The sequence below is a fragment of the Bos indicus x Bos taurus genome, chromosome 5 (genome assembly GCF_003369695.1).
Source record: "Bos indicus x Bos taurus breed Angus x Brahman F1 hybrid chromosome 5, Bos_hybrid_MaternalHap_v2.0, whole genome shotgun sequence".
Taxonomy (NCBI): Eukaryota; Metazoa; Chordata; class Mammalia; order Artiodactyla; family Bovidae; genus Bos; species Bos indicus x Bos taurus.
The window spans coordinates 85,354,083-85,377,367 of NC_040080.1; the positions used below are offsets into that span (position 1 = coordinate 85,354,083).

General features: G+C 39.7%; 1 protein-coding gene across 3 annotated transcripts in view; it reads left to right on the top strand.

The window, feature by feature from the left end:
• The window catches only part of ANO6 (anoctamin 6), a 234,930-nt gene that overhangs the window by 207,843 nt on the left and 3,802 nt on the right, over positions 1-23,285 (top strand). For all 3 annotated transcript variants that reach the window (XM_027542646.1, XM_027542645.1, XM_027542644.1), the window contains 4 exons: positions 4,475-4,605; positions 11,785-11,990; positions 16,258-16,457; positions 18,388-18,493. In XM_027542646.1, the coding sequence (XP_027398447.1) occupies positions 4,475-4,605; positions 11,785-11,990; positions 16,258-16,457; positions 18,388-18,493 (643 nt within the window). The remainder of the gene's footprint in view (positions 1-4,474; positions 4,606-11,784; positions 11,991-16,257; positions 16,458-18,387; positions 18,494-23,285) is intronic.

Consider the following 23,285-nt stretch of genomic DNA (forward strand, 5'->3'; position numbering starts at 1 on the left):
GTTCCATCCATCCCCCTCAAAAACAGATTCTGATCTTAGCTGTGAAATGAATACTTTTTTGCCCTACTGTGCAGTAGACAATCCTTACCTTGGGCTCACAGTTAGATTTTTTCCAGATGAGTAAAAGTAGGTTGTGTGCAAATAATACTATGTTTCCATATGAAAATGAATGTATCAAATAGAGGAAAAGCTTAACTCAGATTACCAAAAAAAAAAAAAAAAGCATTTTCTGAAGGAAATAGGTTAGTTACCTAACACTGAGTGTTAGTGAATAATTCATCAGTGAGCTACTTTCTGATTTAAACAATCAAGGAGAAGGGTATATTTCCTAAACCAGTACTGAGAAATTCATACAAAATGGAATTTGTTCATGTGAAATAGTTAAAAATAAAGGATACATTATAGTATCAGTGGTTTGTCTATACCTTCACTTTAAGGAAACAGATTTTTGTAAATTCTTGTGAGCTGAACTTTGCCTTCAAGTATTTTTATTACTCACCTAGAATATTTAGGTAATGTGTTTTGAATTCTGTTTCCCTTCTCTGAAAACTGGGAGTGCTAAACGTTAGGCAAGTTCGGGACTTCCCTGGTGGTCCAGTGGCTGAGAGTCCATGCATCCAGTACAGGGGGCCAGGGTTTATCCTCAGTCAGGGAGCTAAATCCCACACGCTGCCACAAAGGTCCTGAATGACACAGTGAAGATCAAAGATCCCGTGTGCTGCAACTAGTACCAAGCATAGCCAAATAAATAGATGACTTTTTTTAAAAATTAGGCCATTTAGAGAATAGCTTCTGCTCTTTATAAAGGTGCCAGTTTCCTTCCTTCCTTTTTCATACAACATTCTAACATAGATATATCAGTTTCTTTTGCTATCAGAACTACACCTATTCCAAAAACACATAGAAAGGAGAAAGAAAATTTATAAAAGTTAGTGGCTATTTTCACACCATTTAAATATGTCAAAAGGAACATGCATACTTAGTTGCTTAGTCATGTCCAACTCTTTACAACCCCACGTACTGCAGCCTGCCAGGCTCCTCTGTCCATGGGGATTCTCTAGGCAAGAATACTGGAGTGGGCTGCCATGCCCTCCTCCAGGGGATCTTCCTCACCCAGGGATCGAACCCACATCTCTTCTGTGTCTCCTGCATTGCCGGCAGATTCTTTACTGTCTGAGTGACCCATGAAATGAATTTCACCATAAACCTACCTGCTTCCACCCTCAGCTCCACTTGGGGTCCTTGCCTAGGGTTCTCAGAAGCAGATCTAGCTCCCTTTAGGGGGCTGGGGAGATCGCTCTAGCACATGCATGAGCATGTGGCATTTAGTAGGTCCTCAGTAGAGCCAGCTGAGTGAATGAGTGACTCATGTGCTTCAAATACAAACGTCAGTAAATTAATGGAATTGTTCACTGGACCCAGAGAACAAGCCTAGAGCCCTTTGGCCTTCCCAGCCTCACTTCCTTTTTTGATAATTGTAGCATTCCTGGGAGTTTTATTCTGCACTTGACAAAAAACTAGTACAGTTCCTGCATTAAGCTACTAACTCTGAAGAAATTTTATGATAAAATGTTAAAAAAAAAACAGAGTTAAACATCCAAAACGCCTTAGCATTGTCCTTTGGTGTTTAGATAATGGATGGCTGTAATTCTCTTCCTTTATATGTTTTCTGTATTTTCCACAGTGAACACTCACTATTTAGATAATAAGAAAAAGCAGACTTTTTACAAGAGGAAATATCTCTTGTCAACATATAATTTGACTAGAGAATGAATGAGAGACATACAATAAGAGAATCCTAAGTACGGGTATTCTTCACTCTACACGCTCAGCCTTAAAATTCAGGAACAGTAAACTCAGGAGTCAAATAGATTCAGATAGTGAAGGATGCTTGTATTCAAAATTAGCAAGTGGAAATATCCTACACAGAAATGGTGATGATCTATAATATATGGATAAAATGTGGTAATAAAGAGACAAAGACAAAATGAGGTGTAAAGTGTTTCATACCACACTTTACATGTAGTAAATACTCAATAAAGGGCAATTTTTTTTATGATAGTGTTTGACTAATATGCATGGTCCATTCCTAAGAAAATTACTTTGTAACCCACGCTTAGAGGAAGAATCTTTTTCCCCAGCCTTGACCAGGGGAAGAAGCATCCAGTGTGTCTATACTTTTTTCAAGTTTTATAGGTGATTCTCATGGGCAATTAAATTGATATTCCTGTACTAGAATCATAACCCAATAGAAAAACTCAAAAGACCACGAACAATAACAGATGGAGTTCAAACCAAGATTTCCTGCTACAGATGAGCCATTCAACTCAGACTGAGCACGAGGCTCAGAGTATGAAGCTCAGAAAAGCAGGCTAGTCGGGACTTCTGATTTGACCTAATAGGATTGGTGGTGGGAGGCAATACAGTACAAGGAACAAGCGCCAGATGAGTCAGTCATGCAAGTGGCTGCCAGGACAGAAGTTTCATCCTGAATCCAAGTCATGATGGATTTGGGTCCCTGACCGTGAAAGACCGTTTTCTCTGGAGCCTGGAGAGGATTTCGCGAGAGGCTGAGGCTGAAAGTGTGAGGGCAGAGCAAAAACTAAACCAGTAGAACCCAGTGATCTTGAGTTTGGGTGTCACGAAGGGAGATGGATGTGTGTGGTCTTTGTTGCCACGTGTACCACAAGGGCCCTTGGAATGTCTGAAGAACGGTGCATTCCCGGCCAAACCTCAGACTTGATTACAGAGCTCCGGGTTGCGGCCTCGGAAGTAACACCAGCAACAAGTGCTCCACGTCATTCTTGTAAGTGCTGAAGTGAGATGCAAGCCAAGACTCTAAATAACTTCGCTCTCATTTACTGTTGGCCTCAGCCAATTAGCCTCTGTTCGTCAAAAGAAAATCTCACACAGGGGGTTTTGATGTGTTAGGAAGTTTGCTAAATCCTCATCTGTTCTGAGTCATTTCATTCTGACAACAACCCTGGGCAGTGTAGGTTTTATCACCCCATTTTATGTAAACTTGACTAACGTTATAACGAATAAGAAGTGTGGATTCAGATACAGGGATATGTCTGAATCCATATCCCCTCCACTTCCACAGCCTCCTGCTCTTCCCCTAATGTCAAAGAAGAAAGAAGTAGGGAAAGATTGTGAAGCCAACGGCACCGTTGCTTGTAGAGAAATCTCCCCTTAGCAAGCCTGGGGAAGTGTCAGTGAGCAGTTAACACTGAGATCAGGAGCACTGGGAAACCCAGCATGGTCAGCTATTTGTAATTCACATCTTACACTCTGTGTGGGTGCGTGGGTATGTGTGTACATACAGGTGTTCACGTGCAACACATACAGTGGTCTTTACAGTGAAGTCCTTATAAATGTGCTGTGTAATCAGCCAGAGCTTAACCAGATGCTACGTTTTTTGCTGTTGTGGTGCATCTTCTGATGAACTCGACAAGTAAACCACAAGCCAGCTGTTATTTCAGGGGACAACAGCCCTATAAGCTAGAGCTGCACACCTTGTTTCAATGCCAACTGTTTCCAATTTCTTTTCAAGAGAAATTGCCATTAAAAGGGGTAGAGGGGGTGGGGCATTCAGCTGGCCCAGAATCTTCTGAGAAAGAAAAACACATACCCAAGAGGAAACACAGGACTGCTCTGCGGGGCAGCTTCCAGCACTGGGCCAGGATTCCTCCAAGCTCTGCACTGACTTTGAGGAAATATGTCACATCTTTGGTCTTTAATTTGTTCAGCTGAAAATAGGGCCTTGGATCTGTCTTATCCAAAGTCAAAGGATGTCACTTTTCTGCACAGTGCCCTCAATGATTCCCCACTTCCTTCAGTGTAAAATAATGCCCAAAACCTCACTGTGGTCTCTTAGGCTCCAACCCCCACAATCAACAGACTGACTTTTCTCTTTGCCCTGGACCACATGGGCCTCCAGACTTACCTGGCTCAGCAGGTAAATAATCTGCCTGCTACACAAGAGTCGCAGGTTTGATCCCTGGATCAGGAAGATCCCCTGAAGGAGGGCACGGCAACCCACTCCAGTATTTTGCCAGGCAAAGAGTCAGAAGTGACTGAGCACACACGCACTCTGGCCTCTATGCCTTGTTTATTTTCTCTGGTAATTTTCAGTCTGCAAAGATCACTTTGGATAAGAGCAGGAAAATGGTGGGGGCAGGGGGCGGAGCTAAAGTTAATCAAATGGGGAAAAGTATTTTGAAAAAACTAAAATGCCCACATGAATAGAAGGTAGGAGGACAAATCATAGTTACAGTTGAGATAAAACCAGGTATGTAGTCAATATTATTCTTCAAAATATTTTGGGATAGAGAGGCAGAAATAAAAATAAATTTAGCATGAAAACAAGAAATTGAATTCTTGGAAAGATGATGTGTTCAGCTCAAAATGTCAGTAATACTTTTATGCTCTTGGTCTGACAGTATTCTGACTGATAATTTGATCTTTTTGGCAGCTGGGTCATGAACGTGTTTGGACGGTGTCGCACCGTTTCAGGAGCAGAAAAGAGAACCCCACGATGGGAACAAGACTACCATCTGCAGCCCATGGGCAAACTGGGGTTATTTTATGAATATCTTGAAATGAGTAAGTCACTAGTGAAATTTGGGGTTGCATGAAATATATTGGAGCATGCTTTGGATCCCCAAAGCATCGATTATAGAGCCAAATTATTATCTAGCCTATTGAAATGGAGTCCATTTTTCTCCACTAGGTAAAATACCATCAGGCTTTCAAATACAGTGACTGTGTGTATCTTTGTCAATATTTGTGTTACACAAAGCTGAAAATGTATTACACAGTGATGAAATGGAATATTCATTGAGGTACATCTTCACCATTAATTCTGAGGATACTTAGGCTGTTGTCTAAAGATGAACTCAGAGCTATTATTAGCTGTGACTCAGCCCTGGCTGGAGTTCATGCAGCACAGCTGTTGGCTGATTCCTTCTGAACAGACTCGTGTGAGCAAGCCTGTGCAAGTAGCCCATGGGAACAAGGGTCACAGGGTCCCCCCAACCCCCTCCACATCTCACACTTGCCTTTGACATTGTATCTATTGCTTCTGGTTGGTGGTTTCTGCCTAATTCCTTGAGTGACCTCATGGCAAATCACTGGCTTGAATTTGAAACTGTTTTGCTGGTCTGGAATTAAGATTTAATACAGGCTCCCTCCTTCTTGGATGTCTCTGTCTGTTTCTGTAGTATTTGCTTAGGCTCTCTTTCTCTTCACTTGAACTTGATTTTAAGCTGTCGGTTGCCTTTAAATGAATGCATCTCAAAATAGATTTCCATTGGAAACACCATCTTTTCTATTATGCATGACACACTTTTATCTAATAGAAGGCTAACAATGGACATGTTTTGTATCTGTGCCCTTTCAGCTCACCATTGCATTGAATTACAGTTTTTTAAGCTTAGGGAAACAGGAAAGGATTTTGACAGGTTTTGCATTTATGCATGCGGGTTTGTGTATTTGCAGAGACACCCCTTTGTGGTTCCTTTATAAGTCTGCATATAGAGGGAAGTTTTTATTAAGTCACATTCTATATATAAAATAATTGCTTTTAAAAATATACATTATATGTGGAAACGCATCTGCTTCTGAATGGTTCCTCTTGTAGTTTCTTTAGTCAACAATGCTTTGCAGCAAGAAGTCTGATTTGAATTTCATTTCTGCTTTTGTTATGTTTCATGACCAGGTTCAATTAAGGGTGTAGCCGCAGTCCATAATGTAGACGCTATCTTTCTTTATTCTGTTTATTTTCAAAAGGACTACAAGACAATTATCTGTATTCCAAAATGAGTCATAATTGTAAATATTTCTTACTGGAGTCATTATCAGCATTAATAACAACAATATTATGGGGCAGAATACCATTTGTTATTTTAACACCAAAAAAACTTGGAAAAAAATTATTTTTCTGTAGTTAGTCAAATAAATGGTATAGAAAGCAAAAGTTATATGGTCATGCTTTGGGGAGAAATTGATAGGACTTTTAGAATTTCATAGTCTCATTAAAATAATTACCAGCTAAATAACTTGGCCTCTCAAGGATGGACTTAGACATTATCATACCAAGTGAAGTAAGTCAGAGAAAGACAAATATATCACTTATATGTGAAATCTAAAGAGATGATACAGTGAACTTATTTATAAAACAGAAACAGACTCATAGACATAGAAAAGAAACTTATGGTTACCAAAGGAGGAAAGGGAAAGGGATACATTAGGAGTTTGGGATTAACAGATACATACTACTTTATATAAAATAAACAACAAGGTTTTGCTGTTTTCATGCAGGAAACTATATTAAAAAATAATAAAGATAATAATTCAGCCTCACCCGCCTGCATGAGACAGGATGAAATAACAGTGGTTATAGAGAGATTTTTAAATTTTTTTTCTTTCCCATTATGATTTATTACAGGATATTGAATATAGTTCCCTGTGCTATACAGTAGGACTTTGTCATTTATCTATTTTATATACAGTAGTTATCTGCTAATCTCAAACTCCTAATTTATCCCTCCCCCAATTTTTTTTAGATTTATTAAATTGTTTTCCTATTATTCACATAATTTCTAATGAATTAGAAAAGTAATCAGTTTCCAAGCATAGGCAGTCTGTTATTCTGTATTCGGAACCAGAGTGAAATCTATGTTTTGTTCTTTGGGTTTATGGGAGATAGAATTTCCACATGCCTTTTGAATTATTTTTGTTGCTCTAAAGTTAACACAGAGTGCCTGTGGTGGTGAGCTCATCCCCACAGTTTACTCATTAATGATAGCACCATCTACCTTTTTAGCTGCTGAAGGGGACCGTCTTCTGACAGACAACCCTGGAGGCCTCCCCTCATGCTTGGTTAGGACTCGCGACCAGCTACCAGCTCTGGTCCCCATGAAGGGAACTAGAACTCCCCTCTGCCTGGACAAACTTTTCCCTTTTCTACCTGAAAAGATTCCTCCCGAGCCTCAGCAGGAGCCATCAACTTTTCAAACAGATTTCCTGCTCTCTTCTCTGGGCATCAGTAGCACTTGACTCTTGTCCTGACGGTATGTGGTTGTGTGCATGCTTCTCTCCCAAGCTGGACTGATCCTGTTGGAAGTAGCACTCGGGCCTCTGCATCTTCCAGTCCTCACCTGGAGCACTGCTGCCTGGACCCTCATGAATATTTATTTAAGTGACTTGAGCTTGGAGTTCAACACACACAAATACAGCTGTTAACTGGGTGAATAGTAGCATTGCCCCAGCAGCCCCCACCAGATTCTGTATGGCCTATGTTTTTTTTTAGTGAAATTCTTTTATTTTGATAGTGAATTCCCCGCCATCCTTTGAGATGATTAGAGTAATTCTCGGTTGTTATCCAAAATTGCTTCCCTAAGTATATGGTCCTGACTTCTGAGAACTCAGACACAGGACATAGGTGAAAGAATTGTCTGTCAGATTTAAAATCTAAAAGCCATAGGGTACCGTTTTGTACTTAGAACACTATACAGCATAAACACCAGTCTCTTGATTCCTTAGTGGTGCCTTCCCAGTGTGCAGGTGCAATAAATGAAATGCAGGGACGTGATGAAGTGGGCTCTGCTCGTCTCTGGTACTGCCTCTTCCATCCTTGCATGTTCACTTGATCTTACCTTCATGAATTATTTTCTCCATTTAATTTACTGTAATTAATATCACTGGTTCTTCAACATCTCCTTGTACCTACTCCTTTCTTTCCCTCTACAGTGCAACACCCACCCAGGCATCCCCTACACTCTCCAGAGCCAGGCCTGTCTTCCCCCACTCCCCCGTCTCTGCTCTGTTTCTGCCTACCACCTGCCCTGATGCTTCCTCATCTTTGCAGGATAAACGTTCCAAAATGGAACCTATTTGTAGGCCTCTCATCTCTTAATCACTTATTCATTCATTCATCCATCCATCCATCTCACAAACATTGAGCAACTGCTGTGCCAAACCCTGGATCAGTTGCTGGGGATACCAAGCCAAGTAAAACTTGGTGTCTGGCCTCCCAGGGCCAAGCGAGGGATAGCAAGTGCTTGGTGGGTTGCTAAGCAGGTGAGCACATATCAGACTTCTAGAACAGGTGATAAACTAGATTTTGGAAGGGTGATTGGAAGGTAGCTATCAAAAGTGTGATAGAGAGAATGGACATTTCATGCAGAGAGATGGAGGCAGTCACAGGTACAAAGACACGAAACAGCTTGGCCAGTTCAGAGAACGGCAAGTAAACAAGGTATGGCTAGAACAAAGGAGCCATAGAAATATCAGGTGGAAGTATCAGGTGAGCAAGGGCTGTACCCTCATGGGTCTTGTGTGCTTAGCCAGGACACCTGAACTTATCCTTAAAGAAATACGGACACTTTGGAATATTTGTAAGCAAGAAAATTGCATAATGTGTATGTGAAGAAGATCCAATTATTCTGGCAGCAGAATGAAAGATAATATTTTATGTTGTGCCCATATTTGGTGGGAAGAGGATATATAAGGGGGCCACACCATAACCTGACAAAAGCACCTAAGTGGAGTCTATGGGCTTAGGTGAAGGAGACAGATTTGATAGGTGTTACAGAGATGACTAGTGTGGCAGGTGAGGAATAGAACTGTTGAGATAACTTCCAGGAGAGTGAATACAAGTCCCCTGGATGGAATACAAGGAGAGGAGCTGGTTTTGAGGAAACGGTTCTAAGTTGGATATTTTGACCGTGAGGTGTCTATGAGACATCAGAGAGGTGAGGTCCATTATTAAGTTGGATTCACCAGTCAGGAGCTAAGACAAGCTATTGCTGAGGCCATTGGGATGATTCAGGCCTGCCAAGTGGAGAGTGGAGGCCCTGGAGAAAGGGGGCATTTAAAGGGTAAAGTGTGGGAAAGAAATCCACGAAGAGAAGAACAGCAGAACAGTTGGGAGAAAACTGGCGGAGACTTGTGTGAACAAAGAGACATCTATAACCTTACTTGAGAGGGATATGAACATTGACTAAAAGGAGCATAATGAAAATGGACAGGGAGGAAAAAAACAAGAGCTCAAGGCCCCATAATTGCTAGGACTATGGGGAAAAATATAAGAAGCACTATAGTTAGTCTTTAAAAATATGTGTTGTGGGAGGAGGGGTACAAAAGGGAGGGGGCAAATGTATACCTACGGCCGATGCGTGTTGATGTATGGCAAAAAGCCATCACAATATTGTAATTATCCAGCAGTTAAAAGTAAAATGTGTGTGTGTGTGTGTACGTATGTATATATGTACACACACACTTCTACCTTGGTTTTTAAAAATTATTTAAGTAGACAAAAATCAACAGGGAAAAACATTCCACAGAGAAGAAAATATTTGGCCATGTCAACAGCTGCGTGGGGTGGGAGAGAACTGCCTAGTAATCATAAACAAGGACTGAATTGTACATTGGCTTTGGCGTGTGCAGCCACCAACAGAGTGAGCAAGACGAGTCTCAGTGCCATGGTGAGGGCCGCAGAAGACGTAGAGCTTGGAATGGCAGAGAAGTAATCAATGTTGGGACTTCTTCAAGAAACGTGACTTATAAATAAAAAAGAAAGCATATCAGAGGGCAGTTCAGGATCATGAGCAAGTTTCAGGCGAGGGTTATTTTTGTTTTTTCGATGGATGTTTTTTGCCTTGCTACTTTGATAGGCCTTGGTTGTTCTTGGTTTCAAAAGTTGTTTAGAAAAGTTCCTCTCACCTGAATATCAGAAGAGATTAAACTATCTTGGTTTTTTCTGCTTTTTTTTTTTTTTTTTTTAGTTAAAAAAAAAAGTTTAATCCATCTGGAATTCCTTTTGATATCAAGAGTGAAGACTCCATACCAGCTCTTCTAATGATTTAGCTAATTACTTCAATACTTGAATCTAATGATTTGAAACATCATTTTTATAATATATTGAAATCCCATGAATATCTCCATATGTTCTTGAGATTTATTCTATTTAATTCGTACTGTCTGTTAATGCACTAGTTTTGAATTGTTTCCATTGCCATAGCTTTATAATATACATTAATATCTGTTAGAGGTGGTCCTATTTTATCCTTTTGCAGAAATGTCCCTAACACTGTTACTTTAAACATCCCTCCACATTATTTCACTTGGGTACTTGTATACATTTTTTGAAGAACTTTAGCCTCAACTTTCAGCTTTTGTTCCTTAAATCCACTTGGAAGTATTAACTAAATTTGCATTCAAATTCTAAATTTTATTTTTGGGGAAGGAATTTAATATGTCCCCAAACTTGAATCTTTCCAATTAAGAGTATGGTGTATCATACCATTCATTCATCATTACTTGTTTTTCTCTATTTTTAAGTCAGTTATCATACCATCTTAACATTTCTCACTAATTTATTTCTAAGTAGTCTGTGCCTTTGTTCTCATTATAAACTATGTCTTTTCTCTTTTGGATTTTTAACTGGATTTGTGGCTAATAAAGTCCTAATTTCTGACTTCTCTTGAGTATGAAGGGGACCTGGCAGCATGGGGCCCTCATTCCAATATGGTACCTTTCATTAGGACATCCACTTGCCACTTTGCCAGTTACTGTACCCATGCCACACATTTCTGTTACTTGCCTGGCCCCTGGAGGCAGATGAGTTCCTTTAGGGTTGGGTGAGTCATGGGTGTTGGCATCACTGTGGGTGCCACGCTCTGTGATGTCCCCAGCTGTGGTCCTTGCCTGTCTGATTTCCCTGAATACAGTGGCACCTGCCTGGCCTGTAGATCCGCCAAGTCTTTCCAACCCTGACTGCTTTTCTGCAATACATTCTGGCCTCTCAGATCAGAAGCAAATGTCAGCTTCTCCTACCCAGCTATACCTCCACAGTCTTGCCCTTCTTGGCCAGAGTGGTCCATGCCCCTTGGCTGAGCAGTAGTCCTAAAGGGGCTGCAAATTTTCCTCTCATCCACTGTCTCGGTTACAAATACCTATGGTAGTTTACTTCGAAGGTCTGCCAGTTAGATCCCTGGCCTTATCACAGCTCACTGCTCCCTCCCTGTGGTCCAGCCCCTCTGCCCCCCCAGATCTCTGCTGCCCACCTATAGCAAAGCCACATAGGTTTCAGACAAAGAGAAAAGAATCTCTAAGCCACCAGCACAATTTTAACTTACTGGGACCACACACACTGCCACAATATCAAAATAAAAGCTCCTGAAGGATTATATTTTGACTTATTAAGACACTTATTGCATACATTTCCATGATTTGTAGTATCACAAATTCTCAGAGTGTGCTGCCCTTGCATTCACAGACTCAGGGGAACTTGCTCATTTGCCTATTTTCCGTATATTTCCTCCAACATTCTCTAAACATTCTCCCAAAGGTACATTTCTTATTTCTTTTTAACTTTAGATATTTCCACAATATCCCTTTTCTTTCTTTTTCTTTTTTTTTTAATCCTAAATCACAAATCCTCTCCCAACATTCTATTTCTACACTGGGAATGAATAATTTACTTAAAGTGCCCCAGGTTTATTGCCAACAAGTAATTGTAGTTGATTAAAGATTTTTAAATATGTTATTCCTATTGTGTATATTTGTGAAGTAAACAGGCTATATTTAGACTTCTTTCCAGAGACTTTATATTTGTCTTTTGTTTTGATTCTTTCACTGTTGAACATTATTATTACCATGAAAGTCTTTTCTCTTTGGGATTGAGTTCACTGTTTGCCTTTCTCTTTATAAGAGTAAAGGAATACGTGTTGTCCTTCCATCCATCCACCACTCCATGATGTGTGTCCGTTCCATTGACAGTTATTCAGTTTGGGTTCGTCACCTTATTTGTGGCCTCTTTTCCACTGGCCCCTCTGTTGGCTCTGGTGAACAATATATTGGAAATAAGAGTGGACGCGTGGAAACTGACTACCCAGTATAGACGCATGGTGCCAGAAAAAGCCCAGGACATCGGAGCATGGCAGCCCATCATGCAAGGAATAGCAATTCTGGCTGTGGTGACCAATGTGAGTAAATAGGCTTCGCAGGGTAAAAACCTTGAAAAGTCCAAAACTGCATTAGTGTTGCTGCCTAAGGAATCCAGTGTTTGGTATTTCATAATGTGGAGGAAGACGCTAATACTTTCAATCACATGAACAACATAGTTGCTGTAAATGTAATTGTTATTATTTTTTAATATATTTTGTTTATAATTATTGTTGGTGACTTACAAGACCTCTTACAGAGGCCGTTGCTAAGAATAGTGACTATTATGCTTTTGTTGCTCATTTATTAGTTTTATTCAATAGAAACATGGTAATAGTATTAACAGTAGGTACTAACTCTTTTAATCCTCGCATGACTATAAAAGGAATTATCAAATAGTACTTTTATAATGGAAATAGAAATCTATCCATTTAGAGTTTGTAGACCCTAAAATAAGAACAGTCATTCCACCATATTTTACTGTATATTCCAAATTATCAATTTAAACTAGTAACTACTTGATGAAGAAGTATGTGCTTTGTGCATTCCCCGTCATTCCTTACCTTCCTTGTGTCATGGGACAGAGGTTCTTCAAGGAAGTGGACTTAGGGCAGGTTCCAACTCTCCTCCTCGCCCCACCCTTGGTCTTCGCTGTCCAGTGTTAGTCATTAGCTAAGCACCTTCGTGTCCTGCATGTGTCTGAGTGATGAGGGAATAGAACTCACTTGTTGCAATCTGTACTGATTATGGACCAGTCTGAACAGTCTGTCTACTTCCCTACTGCTGCCCCCACAGGTCTGCAGGGAGCTGTCAAGCAGAGCAGTTCACAGTGCCAGCCCATCAGGGAACCTCCTTCCCCAGAAATATCCAGACACTCAAGGTTATTTCCTGCCTTATTCCACTGCCAATTTCACTCCCAGGTTAACAAAATAATATTCCAGTTTTAACTTCTTAATCAAGTCCCACTTGCCTTGAGTCCCCTGCCTTTTCCCACAAGCCCTTGTAGAAAGAGAAAAGAGTCTGGCAGTGCCTGTGAGTCAGGCTCCCGGCTGAGGGGCGTCTGCCCAGACCTTAACACTTCGGAGCTTCATTTTACAATTTGTAGATTGAATAATTTCCTGTCACATATTTTCAGACTATTATATACCACAAAGGGGGTATGGGGAATTCAGTGAGTCAGTGCATGGGATGCACAGAGCCTGGTCCTTGGGATATTAGCAGCTACTCTTGTTAATCACCCCTGGAGGAGGGCACGACAAGCCACTCCAGTATTCTTGCCTGGAGAATTCCATGGACAGAGGAGCCTAGTGGGCTACAGTTCATAGGGTCGCAAAGAGGCAGACACAACTGAAGTGATTTAGCACGCATGCATGCACACACTCTGTTATCATCTTCATCACACAGCATCATTTACAGCAACTCCATAAGCTTTGCCGGGTGTCGAAACTAGAGGCACAAGAATTTTACAATATGTCACTGTCTAGACCATGGTCACAGTTTTACACAGTAAATTATGTGGAACCCAGCTTTCACCCCCCAAGAACCCTCAGTTTATTTGGATCACTTGCTGTCTCTCCTTTTTGGAGAAAGTTGGTAAATCACACACACAAAAACAACTGTGAGGTTACATCCATCTCCATTCACCCAAATAGCCCCCACCTTCAGCATCCACCGCGCTGCAAAACAGGCTGATGTTCAGAAATACGACAGTGAGGCCTTTCAAGCTCCACAGTCAGAAAAGTATGAGTCTGTCATGTTCAATATACTATATGACATGAAGCCAGGCTGGAACGTGGAGTTACGTGCTTTAAGGAAATTTTTAGCAACAGGGTTTGGAACTAAAAGGTTTTTGTTTGACCTTCAGCTAACCAGAAAATTCAATTGACTCCTACTCCCCATTACTCAAGCATCCTGTCTTAATTGTATGAGGCACCTTTTCCTCGTCAACCAAGCATGGCTCCTCACCATTAATGCAGATGGAATATTGGCCGTATCTTCAAGGCTGCTCTACCTGCATGTGTGGGTGGGCACACATGTACCCACGGATTGGTTCTACTGGTTCTCATCCAGTAGTTGTTTGTTCTTATAATTCAGGTGCTGGCTTATTATACACTAGAAAAATTGTTTATTCAATTATCAATTAAACTATAGTGACTAGCGTTAGTTGGTCAGTCATGTCCAACTCTTTGCGACCCCATGGACTGTAGCCCACTAGGCTTCTCTGCCCATGGAATTCTCCAGGCAAGAATACTGGAATGGGTTGCCATTCCCTTCTTCAGGGGATCTTCCCGACTCAGGGGTTGAACTCAGGTCTCCCGCATCGCAGGCAGGTTCTTAACCATCTGAGCTACCAGGGAAGCCTAATTAAACTATGGACAGTCCTTTTTTCCGTATTAAGGTGCTAGAGATTCCAAGGTGCAGGTCCGCTTGCATATAATTCTATAAGAATTAAACATGTATTTTATCCCCTCACATACCTAATTTGTGCCTTCCCAACCTCACATGCTCAGTAACAGCTAGCTTTCCATAATAGGGGAACTTTTAGGAAGGAGGAAGAAGAGAACAGCTCCTCAGGATTTGAAAGGGCATCAAGCCAGAGTTTGGTATAAAATCATTCATTTTAAAGCTGCTGGTTCAATAAATAAGCTGAATTGACATTGTTGTGTCATGCCAGAGCATCTGCTATTGATGACCAATTTTAATTTATTTTGATATAAATGGAAAATTGTGTTTGGAACAGCATGGGAAATGAAGCACACTGCATTTATTTGTGCTCCTGCGATGTGTCTTAGAGCAGCTGAATTCAGGAGGAAAAAGTATCTTGTCAAAAGACAATAGAATTATCTTCCGTATTGGAATTTGCATAGCTTCTTGAAGCACATCTGCAGGTGATTCTGTAAAAAGCTCTAGTTGAGTTAAATGATAACAGGAAATTTTAATCTATTGAACTCTGGGAGAAGTAAAATAGTCTTGCCTTACACCACCACCACCTTCACCGACAGGCAAGAATACACACCCAGAGAGACTTTACATCAGAGGAAATGACAAAGCTGGTTCTGGTAGGGGAAATTTTGCAATAGAAAAGCCCCTCAGTTGTTTTTCTTGCTTTGCATGAGATCTTTGTTGGCTTGTGGTCTCACTGTGTCTAAACCATATGTTCAGATGAATACTGTTAAAATCGTGTTGTGCAAAACATGTCTGTTCTTCTGCTTCAGAAATGACTGAAACATCTAGCTTTGTTTACTCACATAGAATTTGGATTGAAGCATATTCATTACTTTCTCCTTCCGTGACACCAGTGTTACATGTTGGAGAGTTTGAAGCCCAAATTTGAACTCTGGAGAGAATTCATGTAATTAATAATAGCTTTAGATCCTAATGAAAGTCTTCCTGACACAGATTCAGATTTAAGACTGATCCATATTTATTCCTTTAATCTGGAAACACACTAAACTCTCTTAAAGTTTTTTGATAACTATAATCTTTCTGTCTTTATCCATTTAACCTTTTGGAATTTGAAAGGCTTAGACACTAAGTCTAACAAAATAGATATCATTGCTTGATTATGTGAATAGAACAATCCCAACACAGTTTCTTGCTACTATATTTTATTGAATAGTAAAGAATTCTTGCTCTCTAATGAAGCAACAGACATAAGTATATACTGAAAGTTTAAATCAGACTGTGGGGTTGAGTTATCTCAACAAGTCAAGATACTATAGGGGAGAAAGTATAAATTTGAAGGAAAATATTTGTTATCAGTTAGTATTCTATTTTTAAGAGACAATGATTAAAAAAGCAATTTTTATCAATTATTTATCTACAAAGGAATCATATAAAGCCAGATTATTTCCATAATATTGATCTTAGTATTTCACATGCAAAAGGACTTTCTAAATCATAAAAATTATATCAAGTAGTGCTCCAGGGTTGATTGAATTTTATTATATTCTATTTTAAAAAATATATTACATGTAACATATGCAAGTGGCTCTCGAGTTATCCACAATACCCTAGTCTACAATTATTCTTACTGTACTTAAGATACATAATAGGCAACTATCAGGGCTTTGCTTTTGAACTGCAGGTGAACTGCTGGACATTCCCTTCAAAGACCAAAAGCAAACAAACTACTTTAAAGCAGCTGCTCGAAAGTTTTAGGACATTCACTACTTATATCCATTTGACAATTCCTGAATTTTTAATTTAAAAAACTCAACTGATGAAAATGTAATTTTGGCATGTCTGTTAACCCTAGCTATAAAGGCTCTAAATTAATACCCTCTCTACCATTTTCTTCCAACACAGGCCATGATCATTGCATTCACATCAGACATGATCCCCCGCCTGGTGTATTACTGGTCCTTCTCCATCCCGCCATATGGGGACCACCCAGACTACTCAATGGAAGGATACATCAACATAAGCCTCTCCATCTTCAATACTGCCGACTTCAAAAGCAGAGTCAAGGAAAACCCATACGCTGGGTCTAAATATGACACGTGCAGGCAAGTTCTACTTCCAAGTGTTTAAAAATACATGTCTTCTTTTAAAGGACTTTCATTGTAATATCATTCTATTTGGTATTTAAGTGAAGTTGCTAGATTTCTTTTTTCCTCGCTTTCTTTTCAATCAGACTTAAAAAAGTGTAAAATATAAAAGTTACTATAGATTAAGATTAGAACTTTCAAGCCAAACCTTAGGCGTCTCCCTTAGGCAGCAAATCTCTAGCGTTCCACCTGTAACCTATTAGACCTGGAAGTTTAATTACTCTTTAGAATTATGTAAAGTAAGAGTAAGCAGATGCAATGTGTGATTCTGAAGAGGCTTTGCTATGTGTAATCTAGAAACATTTATTTGGGGCTTATTTATAGTTTTTTCATTGTGTTGTTGAGAATGTGAATAGGAGACAGCTTTGAGGAGTTTAAATTTTAAAGTCTTGATTGTATTAAAGGCAGGATTGTATTTTATTTTTTACAAATTGTAAAGTATACCTATAACTTTTTAAAAGATTTGTTTGCTTATTTTTGGCTGTGCTGGACTGTCATTGCTGCTGCTGGACTTTCTGTAGCTGCGGCGAGTGGCGGCTACTCCTTGTGGTGTGCAGGCTTCTCGTGGTGGTGGCTTGTCTTATTGCAGAGCACCGTCTCAGACGTTGCGGTGCAGGGACTTAGCTGCTCCATGGCATGTGGGATCTTTCTGGACCAGGGATTGAACCCCTGTCTCCTGCATTGGCAGGCAGATTTTTAACCACTGTACCACCAGGGAAACCCCCATAAGGCACGATGTTAAAATGAGAGTTTCAAATGATTACCGAAAGACTTATTCGGGGGAAAGTCTTACATCTTAGAAATTAAGAAACTCCGAGAGTTCCAAAAGGCAAGATATTTCAGTTGTTACAACTAATATTTTATTCAACCACAACCTGACGGTACTGAATGATGACAAAATAGTATCATCACTTAACAAAGCAATACAGAGACAAAAACAGTTGATACCTCAGCCCAGCCTAGCAGTGTTCTCTAAAAGTATTCCAAAGCTCTCTGCATTGATTTTAATGGCTGATAAGATCAACTGTGGACAGTGTATATCAACTAAGTTACTAATTGATAAGTTTGTTGACTGTATGGTATCGTAGTTTTGTTTTTTTCAATCAAAGTCTAAAACCTAAAGAGACTTTAAAATTTAAACTCCTCAAAGCTGTCTCCTATTCACATTCTCTACAACACAATGAAAAAACCATAAATAAGCCCCAAATAAATGTTTCTAGATTACACATAGAAAAGCCTCTTCAGAATCACACATTGCATCTGGCTTACTCTTACTTTACATAATTCTAAAGAGTAATTAAACTTCCAGGTCTAATAGGTTACAGGTGGAAAGCTAGAGATTTGCTGCCTAAGGGAGATACACTCAAGCAATAGCATATGATGTCTGACAACAAGGAAATTAGGTAAGAAAACTATAAAAAATAGGTAATATTCTCTGTAGTATGTTTCTGAAAATATGGTAATTTGTTTTAGTTACACTCTTTTGAGGAAGCAGGGATAAATTTTGATATTTCTGTTCTTTTTTTACAAAGATGGAAACCATCATTACCATCTTGTAAGTTACATGAAATATTACTAGAGTAGTTATTTCAGGGTTTTGTCATCAAATTAAACTCCCAGAGAAAATCTGGGCATTCCCCGGTAGCCTCATGGTCATGATGCAGGGCTTTCATTGCCGTGGTCCCAGGCTCAGTCTCTGGCCAGGGAACTGAGACTCCACATGGCATGGCCAAAAAAAAAAAAAAAACAAACCCAGAAACCCTTGGAGAAAATTTATGAGATGACCAATTTAAAAGAGTGTTGCATTAAGTATGACCTTTTTAATGGGCCCTTGTTTACTTTTGATTAGAAAGAATGATCTCCTTAAATGCCCCCATCTTTTTTCCAGGTATCGTGATTTCCGGTACCCTCCTGGACACCCACAAGAGTATAAACACAACATCTATTATTGGCATGTGATTGCAGCCAAGCTGGCTTTTATCATTGTCATGGAGGTAAGAAAAGTTCACTTTGAAATAGTTTATAAGGCAGTGTTTTTGCAGACTGTTTATTAACTTTTAAGTGTTGTCACTTCTGACTTAAAATACACAATATGTCTTATCTCTTGCTAATGATTATTTCTATAACATTTGTTATATTTGACCTGAGAATACCCATAATGCTCTCAGTAATTAAATCAAGTTGGTTATCTGCTGTAAAGTTAAAAACATGTGGGCTTGCTGCTGCTGCTAAGTCAATCCAGTCGTGTCCGACTCTGTGCGACCCCATAGACCACAGCCCACCAGGCTCCCCTGTCCCTGGGATTCTCCAGGCAAGAACACTGGAGTGGGTTGCCATTTCCTTCTCCAGTGCATAAAAGTGAAAAGTGAAAGTGAAGTCACTCAGTTGTGTCCGACTCTTAGCGACCCCATGGACTGCAGCCTACTAGGCTCCTCCATCCATGGGATTTTCCAGGCAAGAGTACTGGAGTGGGCTGCCATTGCCTTCTCTGGCATGTGGGCTTAGGGAGATTCAATTCCTTTCAGTTCAGTATTAATTGAAGGCCTTTTTATTTGGGGAACTGGGCTCCGTATTAGGCTATGAAGAAGTTTATTCAAGATAAGTAAGATATCTTCCTGGAGAAACTTTTATGGCTATAATAGTTTATTTGTATTGCATTTTCACACTAAACCTTCTTAGAATAGTTTTTTACATCCCTGAAATTTACCAGCTCTGAAAAATACTAAGGCAGCTATTCAATTTGAAATTGATCTAGCCAACTTTACTTCTTACACTGAGTGAATAACTACTACTAAATTCTAAAGGTTCAAAAGTTACTTGATTGGTGTGGTCAGTTAGGATTTCGTTTAACTGCAAGAAACAAAAAAAACCCATCTACAGTGGCTTAAACAAGTAAGAGTTGATTTTTTTCCCACATAGCAGATTTCACTGGAAGCAGGTGGGTACTCCTGGATCAACTCCGAATCCCTGGTATAAGGAATGTATCTGTCTTCTGTAGGCTTACTTTCATTATATGTCACTCTGTGGTTGTAATATGACTACCACAACTCCAAATAACACATTTATGTTCTAGGCAGGAAGAAGGAAAAAGGGTGATGCTAGCCATACCTGTTCCTATGTTAGGAAAGAAAAAGTTTTGCCAGAAGCCCCTGGAGCAGACCTTCACCTGCATCTCAGTGACTAGAACTAAGCGCATGGTTCCTCTTAGCAGCTAAACAGGCTGAAACAGGAGGTATTTGGTTTGGGGACAGGCTACTTGGCTTAGATAATTTTTCTAGTATTTTTTTAAACAGTTATCAAAAATTAACTGAGGAAAGTAGTTCATTAGTTTACTGTATCACAAGTAGAGTGCAGTGTCTGATATGTTGACAAGAGTTACTAGTTTATATTCAAATATGTAGTTGCCAGTGTTTAGACGGCTCCATTTGATATCATGATGGACTGGATACTGTGAGGGGCCATCTCACTATAAAACATTTAGAACCAGCTAGAAACATAATTTCCTTTGCAGTTTTAAGCTTACTAGAAGGAAAGAGAATATAAAAAGAGGAAAAAAAGATAATGGCTTAAGATAGAGTAGTGAGCACCTCTGAAGTCCAGGAGTGCTCTGAGAACAAGTTCTGTTATTAGGCCTCCAACTAATGGTTCAAAGAGACCAAGCCTTGGGTCAGAGTGAGCCAGAAGAGCTGAACTTCAGACCCTTAGATTCAGCCAGGGACCACACAAAAGGCTAGATTTGTCTCAGAGCAGTTGGAAATGTACATCTTCTCTGAAGAAAAGTATCCTTAATTTAGACCTCAGTTTTTTTCCCCAGATTGGGATAAGCAAATATGAACTAATTATCAACGATTAACAATGACAAAGGGAAAATTTTAAATAATAAAATGAATGAGATTTAGCCAATAAAACCTGAGAAAACTGATTGGGACTCTCAGGAACTCTTAAGAGTTTGAATTATCAGATAAGGAATATATATTAACTGTATATGAAAACGTTTAAATAAATGACCAAGCCAAAATGAACAATAAGAAACTATAAAAAATTACAAGGCAATTTTGGAAAGTAATTAAATAGACCTTTTAGAAATATAGATAGTTGTTGAAATGAAAATATTCACATACAGATAAAACAGAAGTTTCAGTTCAGTTCAGTTCAGTCGCTCAGTCATGTGCGACTCTTTGCGACCCCATGAATCGCAGCACACCAGGCCTCCCTGTCCATCACCAACTCCCAGAGTTCACTCAGACTCGTGTCCATAGAGTCACTGATGCCATCCAGCCATCTCATCCTCTGTCGTCCCCTTCTCCTCCTGCCCCCAATCCCTCCCAGCATCAGAGTTTTTTCCAATGAGTCAACTCCGCATGAGGTGGCCAAAGAACCGGAGTTTCAGCTTTAGCATTATTCTCTCCAAAGAACACCCAGGGCTGATCTCCTTCAGAATGGACTGGTTGGATCTCCTTGCAGTCCAAGGGACTCTCAAGAGTCTTCTCCAACACCACAGTTCAAAAGCATCAATTCTTCTGCGCTCAGCTTGAGAGAATTAGTGAAATGAAAGACCAATCTGAAAAAAATTGTCACTAGCACATCACAGAAAGATACGGAAATACAAAAAAAGAAGTTAAGACAGAAGGAGAAAAGCTAACTTTCAAAAAAAGTCAAAAAAAGGATAATGGAGAAGTACTAACTGAAGAAGCCCACATTTATTTTGCATGCATTGTAAGGAAAATACATCACACCTATGAGAAGATCTTATGTAACCAGAGAAAAAAAGATGACAAAGAAAGTTCAGGTTAGAATGAGAGTAGACTTTTTAACAACAGCATAGAAGCCAGAAGAGAGGGGTCTAATATCTTCAAAATGCTAAAGATGGTAACGTAAACTCCAGTGATAGCAAAACTTTGAGTAACTGGAAAATTTGACCACAGTGAAAACACCAGGCCAGGCTTTCTAGGAGAATGATACCAAACTTTCTACAATACTTTATTTCAATCTTATACAAACTCCTCCAGAGATCAGGTGGAAAGTTAGAGGAAATACTCTCCATCTCTTTTTAGATACTAGAATCAGACAATAGAATGAGAAAGGGAAATTATAAGTTAGTCTTACTCAATACATAAAATGCAAAGGTCTTTTTAAAATGTGCAGACTGAATCTAGCAACATATTTTCAAAAGATAACATCATACCACATTGGCTTTGTCCCAGAAACACAAGCGTGGTTTAATAGAAAATACTCATATCCATAAATATTACCTACCTCAGAAATAAATGGGGGGAAATAAACCTAACTAAATCTCTTTCTGACTTCAGTTTTTGCCTTATTACTACTATATGATTTCTATCATTCCCACTCACTAATCTCTCTCTCATCTCAAAATACTCATTTTTCACACCACCTAACTTAAAGAACCATTTGACACAACTGATCACTCCTCCTTGAAAGTCTTCCTCACTTGGCTCCCAGGAACACACATGTTTTGCCTTCCCTCCTACCTCACTAGGCAGTCCCATTTTTAGCTTCTTTGCCAGCCCTTCCTTTTCTTCTTAATGATCCTGGAGCTCATTCCTTGGTTGTCTTTTCTCTTTACTCACAGCCTTGGTGATTTCATGCAGTCTGCAGACTTTAAGTGCCATCTGTATGCCTGTGATTCATTAATGGATATCCCAGGAAAACCTCTCTACTGAGTTCAACCCATCAATCCAACTGCATATTTGACCTTTCTGCATGGATATATAACAGATACCTCAAATCTACTGCCCTAGATTCCCATATTTTCTTAAATCCACTCAATATTCTCCCCCTACCCTGCCCTAAATCTGTTCTGACCACAGTTTCTGCCCCTCCCCTCAATTATGGCAGTTCATCTGAACAGTTGCTCAGGCCAGAATTCTTGAAGCCCCGCTTGTTTTCTCTCTGTCACTTATTTCACATCCAATCCTGTTAGCTTTTGCTTTGAAATATGTCACAAATCTGACCACTTCTTACCAGCTTTGCAGCTGCCCCCAAGTTGGAGCCACCATCATTTCTTGCTCAAATTAGGGCAGCAGTCTACTAATTGGACTCCCTGTTGTCTTCACAGCTCACTTCAAGTAAAAGCCAAAGTCCTTATAATAGCATTCAAAGCCCAGCACAATCTAGCCACGCTCTATTACTTCCCTGATGGTAACTCACTCAGCCTCCCTGGAATACACCCAGTAGGCTTCCCCCATGTGGACTCTGTGCTAGGTATTCCCTCTGCCTAAAATGTCTTTTCTCCTGATGTTTAACTTCCTAACTTCCTTAAAGTCTTTGCTCAGTGAGGCTTGTCTAAACTGATCTACATAAAATCTATATAAACTTTATCTCCCACCATAACACTCTTCATAACTGTTACTCTGCTTTACTTAGCTTATATCTCTTGTTTTCCCCATAGTTCTTACACATTTTAAGGCTATGTGTAATTTATTTGTTCTTAATTATGTCTATTCTGTATTATCTCTGTCCTCTTGCTAGGTTAGGGTTTTTGAATGGTGCATAAATAAAAAGGTTTTCAAGCTCATTATTCATCAGGGAAATGTGAGGAAAGCTCAAAGTGAAATAAAGTTCATTGCATAGTCATCATGTTCATTTGAAAAAAAAAAGAAGTGATGATAATAAGTGCAGACAACAGTGCAGAGTGACTGAAATCACCACACACTGCTGGCGGTAGTGCCGCTGTTGTGGAAATATTTGGTACCATCTTGTAAAATCGAACATTCATGTAACGTAGGGTCTCAGCAGTTCCACCCCAGCTGCCGCTCTTGAGAA